We start from the raw sequence: 18,750 nt of genomic DNA, 5'->3' as shown, positions 1-18,750 counted from the left end.
AAAAAGAAATCTCAATCTCACAGGAATGTCATAAAAATGAGAAACATTTTGAGATCCCTAAAAGAAAATATATTAATTTTGATCTAAAGTGCTCAAATGATGCTGGCCCTGGAAATAAATGTCCCCTAGGCCTATGAGCAGGTAAATCATGTTCTAGGGTGAAAACAGAGAAAGAATATAAAACACTGACAGCAATATGGCTGCCTATATTTAAATGCAGACAAATACTGGGGAAGACTATTTTGTACTTTCTGACTTTTAACCACTTTATTCTATAGCTGTGTTTTTCAAACTTTCTTGACCAGAACTCATAGTAAGAAACTCACTGTTTTAACTCAGTAACATTTAAAGTGTGTATATACCTGAATCCAAAGTTTCATTAATAATGATTTCCTTATGTGACACATTCTGACATTTTCTCTTCTGTTCCACTGAAAAATACATTGATTACAATGCACTCAACTTCATAACCTACTAGTTGTTCATTACTCATATTTTGAAAACCACTGTTTGAGATCTAAAACTGAGGAAAAGAAACAACTAAACATCAGCCTAAGCTGGAAAGTGAAAAGGATATTGTATCAAGTTCCTTTTACTTTTAATTTAACATCCATTCTTATGAAAGAATACTTCAACTACTAAAAGCTTGCAAGACTACAATACATTTATTTATTTATTTATTTATTTATTTTGAGACAGTCTTGGCTCTATCACCCAGGCTGGAGTGCAAGTGGCATGATCTCGGCTCATTGTAACCTTCGCCTCCTGGGCTCAAGTGATCCTCCCATCTCAGCCTCCCAAGTAGCTGGGTCTACAGGCGTGCACCACCATGCCTGGCTAATTTTTTTGTATTTTTTGTAGAGATGGGGTTTTGTCATGTTGCCCATGCTGGTCTTGAATTCCTGGACTCAAGTGATCCAACTCAGCCTCCCAAAGTGCTGGGATTACAGTGTGAGCCACCACACCCAGCCAAGAGTACAGTATTTGTATTTATCTCTTTAATTAGTACAACAACCCATAAGATGGGCAGGGTAAGAAATTGCTGAAAAAGAAACCAAGGATGCAAAGAATTAAAAGGCCTTGCTTAAGGAGCCAACCATGAGTAGGCAGGTAAATGGGGCAGGTCTGGGATTAGTAATCAGCTCTCACTGATTACTAATATATAAACCTGTGTACTTCTATAATACATTTTAATAAGAGATTCAGAGACTCCCTGAGATTCTTTTGTATTTTTTAGCAGGGTAGAGACTTGTCTTCATTTCTTTTTCTAGTTATAGAAGTGCTTACTGCCTTGAGGATCTCAAATCTTTCTTTCCTTAACTTTTTATTTTAGAAAAAACTCTGATAATATTTTCTAATTTAATTTTTTTTTTTTTGAGATGGGAGTTTTGCTTTTGTCATACAGGATGGAGTGCAATGGTGTGATCTTAGCTCACTGCAACCTCCGCCTCGTGGGTCCAAGTGATTCTCCTGCCTCAGCCTCCCAAGCAGCTGGGATTACAGGCGCCCACCACCACACACAGCTAACGACACAGGGTTTCACCATGTTGGCCAGGCTGGTCTCGAACTCCTGACTTCAGGTGATCCACCTGCCTTGGCTTCCCAAAGTGCTGGAATTACAGGCATAAGCCACCTTGCCCAGCCTAATTTAAATCTATTTCTAAACAAGCCTAAGCACTTTACATTCAACTGCATGTGAAATTACATTTATGAACTTGCTTTAACTGTCACAGCAACAACACAAGAGCATTATGGATTTAAACACTGAGAGAGAGAGAGACAGAGAGAGAGGTTTAAATTACAGTACACATTTGAATATGTTACAAAAAATTTCAAGGCAGTAAGAGTATTTAATATTGTAAAGAAGTTTCTAAAGATGGGAAAATATTCTTTCTCTGCAGTGAGAAACATCATCTCTATAAGTTTATTTATTTAAATTCTTTATTTTACAGACAAGATTTCGTGCTGTTGCCCAGGCTAGGGTGCAGTGTCACCATCATAACTCGGGGCAGCCTTTAATGCCTCAGTTCAAGTGATCCTCCTGCCTCGGCCTCCTGAGTAGCTGCAACCATGTGTGTACTACCATGCCTAGCACCTAAGAACGTTTAAATCTAATAGTGCCAGCAAAGGAATAGGTTATGAGCTTACAATTTTCATAATTTTGTAAATACTTACTCTCAACAATTTGGTGTGTATGTCTGAAATTTCACCTAACTCTGCCGCTTCTAGGTTGATCTTCATTAACTTTTCATATCTATATGAAAAGTCAAAAGAGAAAATTAAATGAGTATAATCAATACACAGTTTTAAAAAGATGCTTTATAAATAATAATTTGAGCTTTCATCATAACCATTTAAAAGTAAAAAATTGATTCAAACTCTGTAAGCCAGCAGATTGTTAAAAAAAAAACCTGATGCTGGCCAGGCGTCGTAGCTCACACCTGTAATCCTAGCACCTTGGGAGGTGGGAAGATCACGAGGTCAGGAGATGGAAACCATCCTGGCTAACGTGGTAAAACCCCATCTCTACTAAAAATACACACAAAAAATTAGCCGGGCGTGGTGGCATGCGTCTGTAGTCCCAGCTACTTGGGAGGCTGAGGCAGGAGAATCACTTGAACCCAGGAGGCGGAGCTCAGTGAGCAGAGATTGCGCGACTGCACTCCAGCCTACATGACAGAGTGAGACTCTGTCTCAAAAAACAACAACAACAACAACAACAACAAAACCATGATGCCTGCCTGAAGAAGGAATTTTATCTTCTTCTATTTTAAATTTGCAGATCAAAGGATGGATAAAACAGAAAAGACCAATTAATTTCAAGTAATCATATGTCAGGATAATAGTAAAAATACATTTCAGAATTAATGAAGGTCAATAGTGATTATTGATTTCATTTATTGTATTTCCTCTGCAGCATAAATAGTATATTCTAGAAAGAGGGCAGTTAAAAATATCATTCTTTCAAAACACCTTCTCAAGAATAAGATTCACAAGTAAGAATAAACTAAAAGTAATTCCTATACTTCTAAAAATACTACTAAAAGGCTGTTCTAGAATAACTCCTCCTATTTCCTTTGTTGATTACAGGTTTCCTATTTTCTTATTCACAGTTTCTGTTTTACAAGATAGAAATGAGATGTTTTTCCCACTATCTTTTCCTACCCAATGGCTGGGAGGAAATGCCACTAACAGATGGTGTTCATTTCTTACCAAGAAAACTGGCATTTTTGCCTTTGTGATGATGAAGTAATCACTAATCTAAGGCTGATCTTTATTTTATTCTTTGAGATGGAGTCTTGCTCTGTCACCAGGCTGGAGTGCAATGGCACAATCTCAGCTCACTGCAACCTCTGCCTTCTGGGTTCAAGTGATTCTCCTGCCTCAGCCTCCCGAGTAGCTGGGACTACAGGCGTGCACCATCACACCCAGCTAATTTTTGTATTTTTAGTAGAGACAGGGTTTCACCGTGTTGGCCAGGACGGGCTCGATCTCTTGACCTCGTGATCCATCCACCTTGGCCTCCCAAAGTGCTCGGATTACAGGCATGAGCTACCGTGCCCAGCTGCTGATCTTTAATATAAACCCTAGCACAGCATGCCATATTGTGCCAAGGATAACTAAATCAATTAAACAGAAATGGAACATTTAATAATTTAACCCCTACTAGTAAGGAAGTAGTCTACTCACACTTTCACAGTTTTTTCAATGTTTCTGATACAGAAATCCAATGCGATCACAACTTCTGTCTTTTTGTGAACAGTTTCATTGTAATCATCTTTAATTAATTCACTAAAAAAAGAAAATTTTTTTTATGTAAGGAGTTACTTTTTCTTATCTTTAATTATACTGCAGTACTACTGTTCAAAAACATTTTATAACAATATTCTTGATATTAGTCAATTCACACTTTTTGAGACACTATTATTAAAGCATTTCTGTAACCCTTATATATATCTAGGGAACTCATATTTTCATAAACCATTACTACTTAACAGTTTAGAAACCTAAGGTATTAATATTACATTAAGAAGTAAAAACTAATCTACAGTTACACAAATAGTTTGTAGAGCATTAGTTTATACCACCAGAATTAATTTTTACTACTCATAGTAGACTACTGTTTGATTCATACTTCAAACCAATTACAGGTTGAATATCTCTTATCTGAAATTCTTGGGACCAGAAGTGTTTCAGATTTTGGATTTTGGAATATTTGCATATATACATACTGGTTAAGCATCCCTAATCTGAGAATCCAAAATGTTCCTATGAGTATTTCCTTTGAGCATAAACTCTGAGCAAAAAGTTGTGACTTTTTTATTAGGGAATTTTTTTTATTAGGGATGCTCAACTTATGATGTGATCTCTGAAGAAGGATGACACAGTACTATATAATTGAAGGGCTTTTGATCTACATCAGGGATCAACAAACTAAGACTTGAGGCCTGCTTTTATATGGCCCATGAGCTAACATTACACTTTTAAAGACTGTAAAAACAAAGAAGAGACCATACGCAGCCCACAAAGTCTAAAATATTAGACTGAATCTTTAAAGAAAATGTTTGCCAACATTAAAACTATTTTCTCATGACTTATTGGACTATAAACTAGTAAGTAAAAGGAATAAAAGCTTCATGGATCAGCCACTGACGGTAGATAAGAGAGAAAATGAATGTTAGTACATAGAGATTTTTCCAGAAACCAGTAAAAACAAGGAAGATTCTTAGCGGAACAAAAAGGCACAGGCTTAGGAACTTAGATATGTGAACACAGTGAAAAATATAAACACAAATTTATGGGTTTCATATAATGCTAACAGAAAAAAAGAAGGAGCCTAAAAAGAGTGATGAAATGCTTCATATACATTTTTGCAAGAAGGGGTGGGTATGAGGTAGGCATACATAAACTGTCAAAAGCATTACAGTCCAAGGGCACATACATAGCGACATCAGCGCAGAAAACAAAGTTCTTAGCATCTGTAGGCCACAAGGCCATCATGATGTGCATGCAAAATTCAAAAGCTTTGAATGATGTATAGAAATAAACATAAATCCCAAAAGAGATCATGTATTTTCCATTTTATTCAGATGGAAAGATGACGTTTATAAGTCATGAAAAGTATAAAACAGGAAAAAATTATATGCATCTTACATTTCTTAGAGTCACTTTCAGGAAGAAACTATTTAAACTAGATGATTAGTTATTCTGATCTAGAATAACTATATTAAGTGGTCTAGTTTTTAAAAGTTAACTTTTAAATTGCTCGTTAGATTATATATTCATATTGCATAATTTCATTTATATGAAATGTCTGGAACAGGCAAACAGTATATTAGTGGTTGCCTAGGGCAGGGGTGTTTAGGTGGAAATGGAGAGTGAATACTAATGGGTGCAGAGATACTTTCTGGGGTGATGAAAATGTTCTAAAATTAGTGATGATGGCTGCACAACTCTGAACATAATAAAAACCACTAAACTGTATGCTTAAATGCATGAATTAATAGTATATGAATTATATCTCAATGTTGTGAAGGCTGGGTGTGGTGGCTCATGCCTATAATCCCAGTTGAGGCGGGCTGATTGCTTGAGCCCAAGAGTTTGAGACCAGCCTGGGCAACATAACTAGACCCTCATCTCTTAAAAAGAAAAAAAAAAAAAATTAGCTGGGCATGGTGGGGCATGCCTGTAGTCCCAGGTACTTGGGAAGCTGAGGGGGTAGCATCACTTGAGGCCAGGAGTTTCAGGTTGCAGTGATCTGTGATTGTGCCACTGCACTCCAGCCTGGGTGACAGTGAGACCCTGTCTCAAAAAGAAAAAAAAAAAATATGGTGTGATAAAAAAGGACTGTGTACTTCATTTGGGAAAATGGTAGGAAATTAAGGAAGACTCTGAGGACTTAAACGCTAGAAAGTACAGATTGTACTGGATTCTAACAAGCCAAAGACTTCTAACATAGTGAAATGACAACCAAGTCAAGGTCCTAGGAAAAGAAATGCATTTGCCATCACATCCTATAGCGTGGCGTAAGTTTTAAAATTCAGATACTATTTGTTCTGTTTCACAAGGTCATTGTAGGACTCATGAAAAAAGAGCTGCTAAATGTTTTATCAATGAAATGTGAAACAAACGTATTATAATAAAAATCAAGTACCTAACTAGTTTGAAGAGAGAAAATATCAATGATGGGGCAACATCTACATGAAAATCAATTTCAAAATTTCAATCTATTACTCACATCAGCCATCGTATCCCCTTTCGCATTAATTCCTGATAAAGCAGTAAGGTACTGGCAATTCTGCAGGCATAACACACAACCCCTGTTATTGCCTAATAAAGAAATAAAATGTCAATATTTGGTGCTAATTGTGGTACAGGGTAAGAAAAACTTTTATACAAAATTATTCAAGCTTATACATTTTTATCAGATTAATTAAAAACACAACAAACCAATTTCTAAGAGTTAAAAATAGATATAAATATAATAAATATGTTATCCTTAACATTATCTAAACATGCACTGTCTCAATGGAGAGAATTTTCTTATCTAATGAATTCAAGAAAGAATAAAAAGTAAAAAAGAAAGCCCACAAAATAACTTGGAAAGGGTATCAATTTAAGTGAATAATTTCCTAAGTCATATAGGCATACATGAAGACACAATACATGTTATTGCTTCCACTATTGATAAGATACATTAAATTCAGATGTTTACATAGTAATTCAATTAAATACTAACCTTAGCCATGCTAGCATCCCCATCTAAATCATAACGTGGATGTACTTTAGGGAGGGAAACTGAAATATGAAGTAAAATAAAATGAGAAAGAAAACTTTTTGAAAAAATCACTTTATCCTTTATAGAGAAAACAGAATGTCTAAATTAAACATTAGTGGAAAAATCTTTAATGTACTTTTTGTGATAAAAAAATTACTTCAAACAATAATGTTCATTCTCTAACAAATTACCTCCAATATTTCTAAGGAGTTTCATTTTTTCCTTAAAAATACTCCAACACAATGAGTTCAATGCTTCTCTTTAAATCTACATCAAATCCCAATCTTCAAACAGAACCATAAAATTCTGGGGGATTCATTTTTTTTCTATCAGTAGAATGAATAATTTAAAAGATTCTCAAAATGCAGATCTAATTTTTCTTAAGACTCTAAAGCTTGGCACAATGTTCTATACATACTGGAAACAAAATATATTTGCTGAAATTTATGATATAAAAGGTAATTTTGAGTGTTAGCAAAACACTTTTTAAAGGGAGTTACAGTGAAACATATGACAAATGACTTTATCATTTTATGAAACAAAATATTTGAAGTCAAATGATGTCTACAAGTCTTTTTCAATTTTATGATTACTCTCAACTACAGTAATTTATAAAATTTTAATGTTTATGAAAGTTTTACACTAATGTGATCATCAGCTTTATAAATCATTGTCAATATAAATGACAATCATTTCTACAATGACAGATTTTGTGGATTTATTTTTTTGTTTTTGAGACAGGGTCCCACACTGTCTCCCAAGCTGGAGTGCAGTGGTGCAGTCTCGGCTTACTGCAACCTCTGCCTCCTGGGCTCAAACGATGCTCCTACCTCAGCCTCCCATGTAGCTGGGACTACAGGTGCAAGCCACCATGCTCCACTAATTTTTGTTTTATTTTTTGTAGAGACGAGGTCTCACTATGTTGCCCAGGCTGGTTGTGTTTTTCTAATGGCTAGTAAGAACGACGAGAAAAATCCCAACTTACTTTTTTCATATATTAATCCTATGGTATTCAGAGGTTCCCGGCTTACTACAAATATGGGGTTTTCCTCAGTAGTTTTAGGGAAATGCTGTGCCAGTCTTCCAGGTTCTAAGACTAAGCGTCGCCCTTCATAGATAAGTTCTTGATTTGAAGAAAGAATTTTGGTTTGTTTATATACCAGTTCATGAAATATAGTAGCACTGTGTGAGAAAAATTCAAAAGGACACTATAACTGGGGATAAAGTGTAATTTTTTTAATGAGTGCAACAACATCCATTTCTAATTCATACTCCTAAGATCATAACCAGTCCATATAAACTTGCTTTGTTAATGTGGATACTACAAACTCCATTCCATGTAACTTGTCCATATAGTAAGCAATTCTAAGGTATTTTTATGTTTGGATACCTGTGTAATATACAGGATTCTTAATATTTTCTCTCTCTCTCTGTGTGTGTGTGTGTGTGTGTGACAGAGTTTTGCTCTGTTGCCTAGGCTGGAGTGCAGTGGCGCGATCTTGGCTCACTGCAGCCTCCGCCTCCTGGGTTCAAGCGATTCTTGTGTCTCAGCCTCCTAAGTAGCTGGGATTATAGGCGTGCACCACCACACGCAGCTGATTTTTGTATTTTTAGTAGAGACAGGGTTACACCACGCTGGCCAGGCTGGTTTCGAACTCCTGGCCTCCAATGATGCACCCGCCTCGGCCTCCCAAAGTACTGGGATTACAGGTGTAAGCCACCACGCCTGGCCAAGATTCTTAATATTTTCAAATAGAGAATCAACATAGCGGAGAGGTTTAGAGCACTGACTTGAATCAGATACTTGGGTTCAAATCTCAGCTCTTCCACTAACTTCTTATATAACCGTAAGTGACTTAACTCCTCTGCACTGTTTCCTCATCAGTAAAATGGAAATAATAACAGTACCCACTTCACAGAATTGTTGTGAGGATTAAATGGCTTAAATACGCAAAGAATCAAGAATAGCATTTGTTATGTGACTATATGTTTGTTAAATAAATTAATAAAACTAGGTATTTTCAAAATGATGCTTTAGGGGAAAAGACAGCTTCCCCATGAATAGATCAATGACATCGAAAGCAATGTTTCAGCAACAATATTGTAATTTGGCTCTACAAGCCTCCACTGTGTGATCTTTTAAAAAAATTTCGTTTTTAATTTTTGTGTGTACATAGGAAATGTATATATTTATGAGGTACATGAGATGTTTTGTTACAGACATGCAGTACGTAATAATCACACCATGGAGAATGAGGTATCCATCCAGTCAAGCATTTATCTTTTGTGCTACAGACAATCAAATTGTACTTTTTAAGCTATTTTAAAATGTACAATTAAGTTATTATTAACTATAGTCACACTGGGTGAGCTTTTCACAAAACATTTTGACATCATTGGAGATTCACATGCAGTTCTAAGAAATGATGAAGAGAGACACCATATATTCTTCCCCCAGCTTCCCCCAGTGGTGACATCCTACATACAGCAAAGCATCACAACCAGCTATTAATGCCAATACACTCATTTTTACATGCAAGTGTATGTATGTGTACAGTCATGCATTGCTTATGATGGGAACAGTTCTAAAAAATGCATCGTGTGAACATCATAGAGTATATTTACAGAAAACTACATGGTATAGCCTTCTACACACCTAGGCTATATGGTATCTGGCCTACTGCTCCTAGGCTACAAACTTGTACAGCATGTTACTGTACTGAATACTGCAGGCAGCTGTAACACAATTAGAAACAGTATTTGTATATCTGAACATATCTAAACATAGAAAAGGTACAGTAAAAACATGATATTACAATCTTACGGAACCACTGTCATATATGTGGCCCATCATTGACCAAAATGTTATATGCAGTTTTATCACATGGGCAGTTTTTTTAATCACATGGGTGTAATGTGTTTTTGTTTACATAAAACAAACACTGATTATTTCTCCAGCACCAGGTGCCAGGTGCTTTAACCATTATTATGGTTAATAATAACCATATTATCTGCATATGGTTATCACAGGCAAATAACCATGCAAACTATGAAGACTTAGGCTTTGATATTTTAAAAATGGCAGGATAGTACACTTAGTAAAATATGGCTCGTTTATTGGTAGATGCCATTTGTGGTTATGTGATTATGTAACTTGAAAGAAGGCACAGCAATGAAAGTAGTTTTGTAAAACTTACAGTTAAAGAAACAAGCTAATTTAACTATACATTTTAGAATATCAATCCTTTTATTCCAAAAATAAGTGAAAAGGAATTTACTAAGCACTTAAATATAATTTTCTATGTGGGAAGTGGGTGCTTTTGGTGAAGCTGAGGCATCTTTTCTATTTCTTTTCCTAACTTAGGAAAATATTATATAACAGAATATGCTGATTTAAGAAGAAAACAGAAAGAGATACTTACGTATTATAGCTATGAACATAAATCTTATGAGCTGTCATTTGTTGTAGCGAAAAAACATGAATTATCATTCGGTGAAGTATATCACTAGTTTCTGCAAAAAACTGGTCAAAACCCCAACACTTTTCCTGATCTGCTTCAAGGATGTTTGCAAGAACAGGGGTAAGTAGAACCTGAAGACCCCTAAAACAGTATTGAAAAGTTACTTGAAGAGTGACTATGTCATATTCTGTCTAGGTTAAAAATCATAATACCAGCAAATTGAAGGAACTGTCACTATTACTATATTAGACTAATTTTAAAAATTCAAAAGCCGTCAACTTTTCAGAAAGCTAGATAACCTTCATTTAATATCACTCATCAATGAATAAGGGATTATAGCTTTTTCTCTTCTAGAAATGGGGTCTTGTTATATTGCCCAGGCTGAAGTACAGCAGCTATTCACAGATGCTTTATGCATTGCAGTCTCAAACTTTGGAGCTCAAGTATCCTGCCTCAGCTTCCTGAGTAGCTGGGATTATAGGTGTATGCCACCGTGCCAAGCTCCATTACATTTCTGGTAGTTGTTTTCACTGCTAATTTGTAGTACTTAAAGTTCTTACTATTTAAAACAAAAAAAATTATATAATATACTTTCTGGCATCTAAGCAATTTTTCTCAAAGAATTTATAACTTGGTATGCTAAAGACTGATTCAATAGATGAAGCCTGTTACCCTCCAGAAATATGCTGCAGTTCAGATCATCAGATGTTTTTGATTCTGAGTTTTGGCAATATAATTACGTATCAGCAAGTGTTCATTTCCTGAGCCCTTTACATTTTATCAGTTTTGCCTGAGATCCCCAAAATGAGTATTTCCTAAATCAAAATTTAACACAAATCACAATTATAATATTAAATTTCTGCTCTCCAACACAGTGAATTTCTCTTAGTAATCTAGCTGCATGACAATTTCATTTTGGAAACTTTTTAAAATAACACACACAAAAAACTGTTAACAACAGTGGTTTTTGAAAATGATTTCAGCATTGGAACTCTTGGTTTAAATGAATTTTCACAGAACCCAACATATAAAATGATAAGTGATATTTTATTAGCTTGTTTTATATATTTATTTCTTTAAAGTCATACAAAAAGCACCCACAACTAAAAACAGGTGTTAAGCCAGTAACTCATAACCTGTGTCCAATTAAGTATTATATAACTACCATACTCAGTCAGGAAAAATGGAAGTTAATTCAGAAATCACAAATACTAAATACTGATGCATGTCTTGGCTTTATTTCCAGAGTGAAAATAATTTACTTTCTACTTTTAATTTCTTTTACCATAATTCTTTCTTTGGGGTAACAGGATTCTTAAATGACAATATAACTTTTTTGATTTCTGTCTGTGACATTAAAGACCCATACGAACATTTGAAATTCTAAAAAGTACAAAAAACTATTATTTCTCACCCTTTGAATAATTTGAATTTTTTTAAATGAAGGTAATACTAAATCTCTTCATTGTTTGCTTTTTACAACACCAGTTGAGAAATTTACTCATATCCAATCCACCATTTGTTATCCATCAATATGGAGGTCATTATAAAAGGTACTAAGGTCCTGAGCAGGATCCCCACACTGGGAAGAATTCCAAGACCAGTGATTACCAATCTTAAAAATGTATGCCCTGTGTCCTAATGCAGATCTGGCGAAATTATTCGTATAGCAGCAAAGACAAAAATCATTTATCAAAGCAATTAAAATAAAATCAAACTACACTTCAGTATGTGAGTATCTGTGGTTTTAGGCAACAAAGATTTCTAACACCCAAGTGCAAAAGATGAGAATCAGGTACACTATACTTACCGAGAAAGACTGCAAGAAACAGGCATGTCTCCACTCCAGTCAATTGGTCCATTTTCTGCCTTCTGTACTCCAGATATTGCACCAGAAGGCTTTCCTGTAATTATTTTATACCTTGGGAGGAACAAAAGCAGAATAAAATAAGCAGTTATTTTTGCATGACTTATTAATGGACTATGCAAAAGTATTTCCTCAATTGCACCTACAATTATCTACTAGATGAAACTTTGTGATTGATGCTCACAGGATCCATAAAACAATCAAAATACTTTGAATCTGACTGACTGAAGTACAATAGTGGTTGTACAGTTATTTATATATGCCATAGTTAATTTTCATTTGCGATCTCACAGTGCTTTATAACAGCATCTTGATGTTCACAACAAAAATATTAATTTTTCCATCTGAAAAAACCGAGCAAACACAAAATAAGTTATGTCACAGAATGTCTCTAGACCATGAAAAAAAAGCATCTAATCCCTCTTACCCATATTATTAAAAGGCACAACTAAAGTTTCTGCAGAATGAATAGCATTCTTTAAAACAAAAAAGATAAAACTATAGTATACAGAGCACAGTATCAGACTCTTTGTACATTGGTAAACACACATTTGCACATTTTGGAAAAAGCATATTTGTTTAATGTTAAATATGCTCTGAGCAAATCAATATTTTTTTAAAACATAGAACAAACCACTACAACTGATTTAGACCATTTGCTGCTTCCTCAGCAGTGGCAGTCAGGATTTCTGCCTTAAGAGATTTTCTCAAAGAGGAAATTAATATGGAAAATAAGGTGTGTTCATGTGAGAACTATCTAAGGAGTAAGGGCACATATGTGAGATTAATGCAAAAGAGAAATGAATAGAATAAACAGCAAAAGTCTTAAGGGAATGCTTACAAGTTTTAAAAAAGTTTAATTTTGATAAGATCCACATATAAGTACATTCATAACATGCAAATGAGATGCTGAGAAATCAGCACTACTATAATGTTGGATGAATACATCCTTCATTAGTGAAGTAAAACAATTATTATTACTGAGTACTTCAATCACCTCTGAACATTCTTAGCATCAATGTTCATAAAAAGTTGAGTTTCTAATAAAGTAGAATTCTTCTAATGGTATATCTGCCCACAAGGGTGTCAGATAAAATCATCAGGTATTCCTAGCTGCTTACGAGTCACATGTTTCCTTTACTAGGGAGCAGCACACACTTTTATTTAAACCATTTTTAGGGCAGCAAGAAACGCTGACATTGCTTTAAATGCTGATACTATCTATGATGAGAAAAGGATTAACTGTTAGGCACAATTTATGTGTAATGAGAAAAACACAAATTATCAGTTTTTGTTAATGAAGAGATTTCATTAAAAGGGCAATGACATAAAAAAGGCTCAATAGGATGCTATGCCAAAATCATCAGTACAGTTGAATAGGTTATTCTTCCCATAAATATGTACACTGTCCTTGCTGGAAAACATTTAAATACCCAAGTTATAGAAAAAGTCATTGTACCATCTGAATTTGTTTTACTTCCTCCAACCAACAAAAGGAAAAACATGCTTCTCTCTCCATTTTTTGAGAAGAGATTAAATAATTATATTTTTACAGTTGTGATGATTACTTAAAGTCATGTTTCCTTCATAAAAGATAGAGCCAGGCTGGGCGCGGTGGCTCACACCTATAATGCCAGCACTTTGGGAGACCAAAGAGTGGGGGGCAGATCACTTGAGGCCAGGCGTTCGAGACCAGCCTGGGCAACATGGTGAAACCCATCTCTACTAGAAGTACAAAATAGCTGGGCATGCTGGTGGGCACCTGTAATCCCAGCTATCTAGGAGGCTGAGGCAGGAGAATTGCTTGAACCTGGGAGGTGGAGGTTGCAGTGAGCTGAGATCGGGCCACCGCACTCCTGCCTGGGCAACAGAGTGAGACTCTGTCTCAAAAAAACAAAACAAAACAAAACAAAAGGTAGGGCCAAATATATAAAGGTCCGAGAAATATGTTAAGACCTAAAAGAATGGTTGGATAGGTTAGGCTGTCAGTAGTTGTTGTCCATTCACTAAACTTAATATTCTTCACATCATAGTTTTATGTGTATGTGGTTTGGCTTTCTCATGAAACAAGATTATTCACTAATGTCTTTTAAAATAAAAAGAAGTGTGGTCAATTATAGATTATTTGTACAATTAATTTCACATCTAGAAATCCATCTCTCTTTTCCTTGGCTTACAAAAAATGACTTTATACACAGTAACTATTTCATAATAATTATGGCAATATACCTCAACAAAGTAGGCACAGAAGGAACATATCCTAAAATAATAAGAGCCCTCTATGACAAATCAATAGCCAACATCATTCTGAATGGGCAATTCCCCTTAAGAACTGAGACAAGACAAGGATGCCCACTCTCACCACTCCTACTCAACATAGTACCAGAAGTCCCAGCCACAGCAATCAGGCAAGAGAAAACTAAAAGGCATTCAAATAGGAAAAGAGGTAGTCAAATTATCCCTCTTCACTGACAATATGATTCTAAACCTAGAAAACCCTAAAGATTTCGCCAAAAGACTCCTAGACCTGATAAATAATTTCAGCCAAATCTCAGGACACAAAATAAATGTACAACAATCAGTAGCATTTCTTTTTTTTTTTTTTTGAGACAGAGTCTCGCTCTGTTTCCCGGGCTGGAGTGCAGTGGCCAGATCTCAGCTCACTGCAAGCTCCGCCTCCCGGGTTTACGCCATTCTCCTGCCTCAGCCTCCGGAGTAGCTGGGACTACAGGCGCCCGCCACCTCGCCCGGCTAGTTTTTTGTATTTTTTAGTAGAGACGGGGTTTCACCGGGTTAGCCAGGATGGTCTCGATCTCCTGACCTCGTGATCCGCCCATCTCGGCCTCCCAAAGTGCTGGGATTACAGGCCCAGCCTATCAGTAGCATTTCTATACACAGATAAAGCTGAGAACCAAATCAAGAACGCAATCCCATTTACCATAGCCACACACAGACACAAAAATACCTAGGAATACACTTAACTGAGGAGTTGAAAGATCACTACAAGACCTAATACTGCTGAAAGAAATCATAAATGACACAACAAATGGAAAAGCATTCCATGCTCATGGGTTGGAAGAATCAATATCATTAAAATATCCATACTGCCCAAAGCAATCTAGAGAATCAATGCTATTCCTATCAAATTATTGTTATTTTTCACAGATTTAGAAAAAACTATTCTAAATTCATATGGAACAAAAACAGAGCCTGAATAGCCACGGCAGTCTTAAGCAAAAAGAACAAAGCTGAAGGCATCATATTAGCTGACTTCAAACTATACTGCAGGGCTACCATAACCGAAACAGCATGGTATTGGTACAAAAACAGATACACAGACTGATGGAACAGAATAGAGACTCCTAAAATAAAGTCACACATCTACAACCAACATATCTTTGACAAAGCTGACAAAAATAAACAATGGGGAAAGGATACCCTATTTGATAAACGGTGCTGGGAAAACTGGCTAACCATATGCAGAAGAATAAAACTAGACCCCTACCTCTTACCATATATAAAAATTAACTCAAGATGAATTAAAGACTTCAATGTAAGACCTCAAACTACAAAAATTCTAGAAGAAAATATAGGACATACTCTTCTATACATTGTCTTAGGCAAATAATTCATGATGAAGACCCCAAAATCAAATGCAACAAAATAAAAAATAGACAAATGAGACTTAAACTAAAGAGCTTTGGCACAGCAAAAAGAACTCTCAACAGAATAAACAGACAACCTACAGAATGGGAGAAATTATTTGTAAACTATGCATTTGACAAAGGACTAACATCCAGAATCTATAAGGAACTTAAACGAATTAACAAGAAAAAAACAAACAATCTCATTAAAAAGTGAGCAAAGGACATGAACACACTCTCCTCAAAAGACTATGCAAGATGCCAACAAACATGAAAAAACCACGAATCATCAAAGAGATGCAAATCAAAACCACAATGAGATACCATCTCACGCCAGTCAGAATGGCTATAAAAAAGTAAAAAAATAACAGATGCTGGTGAGGTTGTGGAGAAAAGGGAATAATTACACACTATTGGTGAGAATGCAAATTAGTTCAGCTCCTATGAAAAGCAGCTTGGAGTTCTCAAATAACTAAAAAGAGAACTATCATTTGACCCAACAATCCCATTGCTAGGTATATAACCAAAGAAAAATAAATTGTTCTACCTAAAAAGACACATGTGCTTGTATGTTCATCCCAGCAGTATTCACAATAGCAAACACATAGAATAAATCTAGGTTCCCATCAATGGTAGAGTGGATAACAAAAATGTGGCACATATACACCATAGAATACTATGCAGCCATAAAAAAGAATGAAATCATATCCTTTGCAGCAACATGGATGCAGCTGGAGATCTTTAGCCTAAGTGAACTAATGCAGAAATAAAAAACCAAATACTGTTATGTTCTCACTTATAAGTGAGAGCTAAATCTTGGGTTTACACCTTTTCCATCTGTGCCGTAGAGCCCATCATATTGTCTCGCCAATTCCAGAAATCAATTCTTGTAATTATCCCACTTACTTAATGCATCAAAGATGGACATAAGGATGGAAACAATAGACAATGGGGACTCCAAAAGTAGGGAGGGAGGGAGACAAGGGCCAAACACTTCTTATTCGGTACCATGTTCACTATCTGGGTGATAGGATCAATAAAAGCCCAAACCTCAGCACCACACAACATACCCTTTTAACCAAACCTTCACACATACCCTCTGAATCTAAAATAAAAATGGAAATTAAAAAAAAAATTGTGACAATACATAAATGTATATACATTATACTAGTAAAATATGTAAGTGTCTGGCCCAAATCTGCAACACTGGGAAAAAAGTTTAATGTTACATTACTGCCAAAATGTTATTTTTAAGTTTCTTTCATTTATTTATTTAGAGACAGGGTCTCACTCTGTCGCCCAGGCTGGAGTGCAGTCGTGCAATCACAGTTCGCTGCAGCCTCAATCTCCTAGGCTCAGGTGATCCTCCCACCTCAGCCTCCTGAGTAGCTGGGACTACGGGAGCATAACACCACCCCTGGCTAATTTTTGTATTTTTTTTGTAGAGACAAAGTCTCTACAAAGCCCTCATGTTGCTCAGGCTAGTCTTGAACTCCTGGGCTCAAGAGATCCTCCTCCCTCAGCCTCCCAAAGTGCTGAGATTACAGGCGTGAGCCACCATGCCTGGCCCAAAATGTTATTTTTTAAATGGTAAAAGAAATCAGTTCACTTTAGGGTAAGACTGATGTTTTAGATCTGGTAATGATTCTAATATTCCACAGAACTATATTATTTTTTTCAGTTGTATGGGAGAAAAGTGCTGACGAGTACACAGAGTGAAATAAACAGTGAGCTGAAGTAAGTCTAGAAAGCAGTACATTTTTAATGATGGGCCAAAGACTGAATACCATTTATACTGTGTATATAAGATATTTAAACATAACATGGAAAATTATGCTACTTTTATAAGGCTGCATTCTTTTTAAAAACTCAGGTAGCTTAAAATATCAGAAATGATTGTTAAACCAATTTTCATTAGCATAAACCACTAACAATAAGATGAACCAAGATAGAAATCATTTTTTAAATGCTTCTCTGATTTTAGATCGGGAAACCACTTACATCACTTCTTTATTCCTACGAGGCCCTTCAAAGGGTCTAAATGGCAGTGATCCAGTAGCTGCATGGTAAAATGTTACCCCAATGCTCCAAAGATCAACTGTTGCTCCATATTTCTTCTGATGATCTTTTCTTAGCACTGCTCTCTCATACATATCAGGGTGCTAAGATTAAAAAAAAGATGAAAAATCTATGAACTTGTGACCAATTTCATTATACAAACAAATGGATACTCAATAATGCTTAGAAATTCTATTTTGTTTTCCTAATAACTTCACTTTCCCAATCTGAAAAGACTATTTCACATCTTCCCCTCCCTCCTCAAACCTCCACCACCACCTCCTTTGATCCTCAATTTTGATGACCCTGCTTCATAATTTAATGTGGAAATGGAAGGAATCAGACCAGCACTCCCTTATGCCCTTTACCAAATACAACCTACCTGAATCTGTGTCCGTTTTCTTTTTTTCTCTTTTTTTTGAGATGGGGGTGGAGTGCAGTGGCTTGATCTCAGTTCACTGCAAGCTCTGCTTCCTGGGTTCAAGCGATGCTCCTGCCTCAGCCTCCTGAGAAGCTGGGACTACAAGTGCCTGCCATGATACCTAGCTAATTTTTGTATTTTTTGTAGAGATGGGGTTTCGCCATGTTGGCTAGGCTGGTCTCGAACTTCTGACCTCAAGTGATCCTTGAGGACCTTGAGTGCCTTGGCCTTCCAAAGTGCTGGGATTACAGGCGTGAGCCACTGCCCCTGGCCAATCTGTGCCCGTTTTCCAGGCCTCCTTTCCAGTCACAATGGAACTATGCCTATACATGGCCAACTTTTCCATCTGTACTGTAGAGCCCATCATATCATCTCGCCAATTCCAGAAATCAATTCTTGTAATTATCCTACTTATTTAATGCATCAATGTTTCCCTCTGTTCTGATTCATTGCTTTCTGCTTACAAACATGCTTTAGTATCTCCCATTTTAAAAGATCTCTAAATTGACCACAAAACTCCT

General features: G+C 36.0%; 1 protein-coding gene across 1 annotated transcript in view; it reads right to left on the bottom strand.

Moving 5' to 3' along the window:
- TBK1 (TANK-binding kinase 1) overlaps positions 1-18,750 on the bottom strand; it is an 85,170-nt gene that overhangs the window by 46,282 nt on the left and 20,138 nt on the right. Inside the window, exons 6-13 of the mRNA XM_011929377.1 lie at positions 17,752-17,912; positions 12,050-12,160; positions 10,201-10,380; positions 7,764-7,960; positions 6,740-6,798; positions 6,239-6,330; positions 3,691-3,792; positions 2,176-2,254 (exon numbers count right to left, since the gene is read on the bottom strand). Of these exons, the coding sequence (XP_011784767.1) occupies positions 2,176-2,254; positions 3,691-3,792; positions 6,239-6,330; positions 6,740-6,798; positions 7,764-7,960; positions 10,201-10,380; positions 12,050-12,160; positions 17,752-17,912 (981 nt within the window). The remainder of the gene's footprint in view (positions 1-2,175; positions 2,255-3,690; positions 3,793-6,238; positions 6,331-6,739; positions 6,799-7,763; positions 7,961-10,200; positions 10,381-12,049; positions 12,161-17,751; positions 17,913-18,750) is intronic.

The sequence above is a fragment of the Colobus angolensis genome, unplaced genomic scaffold, assembly GCF_000951035.1.
Source record: "Colobus angolensis palliatus isolate OR3802 unplaced genomic scaffold, Cang.pa_1.0 Scaffold80, whole genome shotgun sequence".
NCBI classification, from domain to species: domain Eukaryota; kingdom Metazoa; phylum Chordata; class Mammalia; order Primates; family Cercopithecidae; genus Colobus; species Colobus angolensis.
Note: the sequence above shows the minus strand (reverse complement) of the source record. Positions and strands in the feature narration are given on the sequence as shown.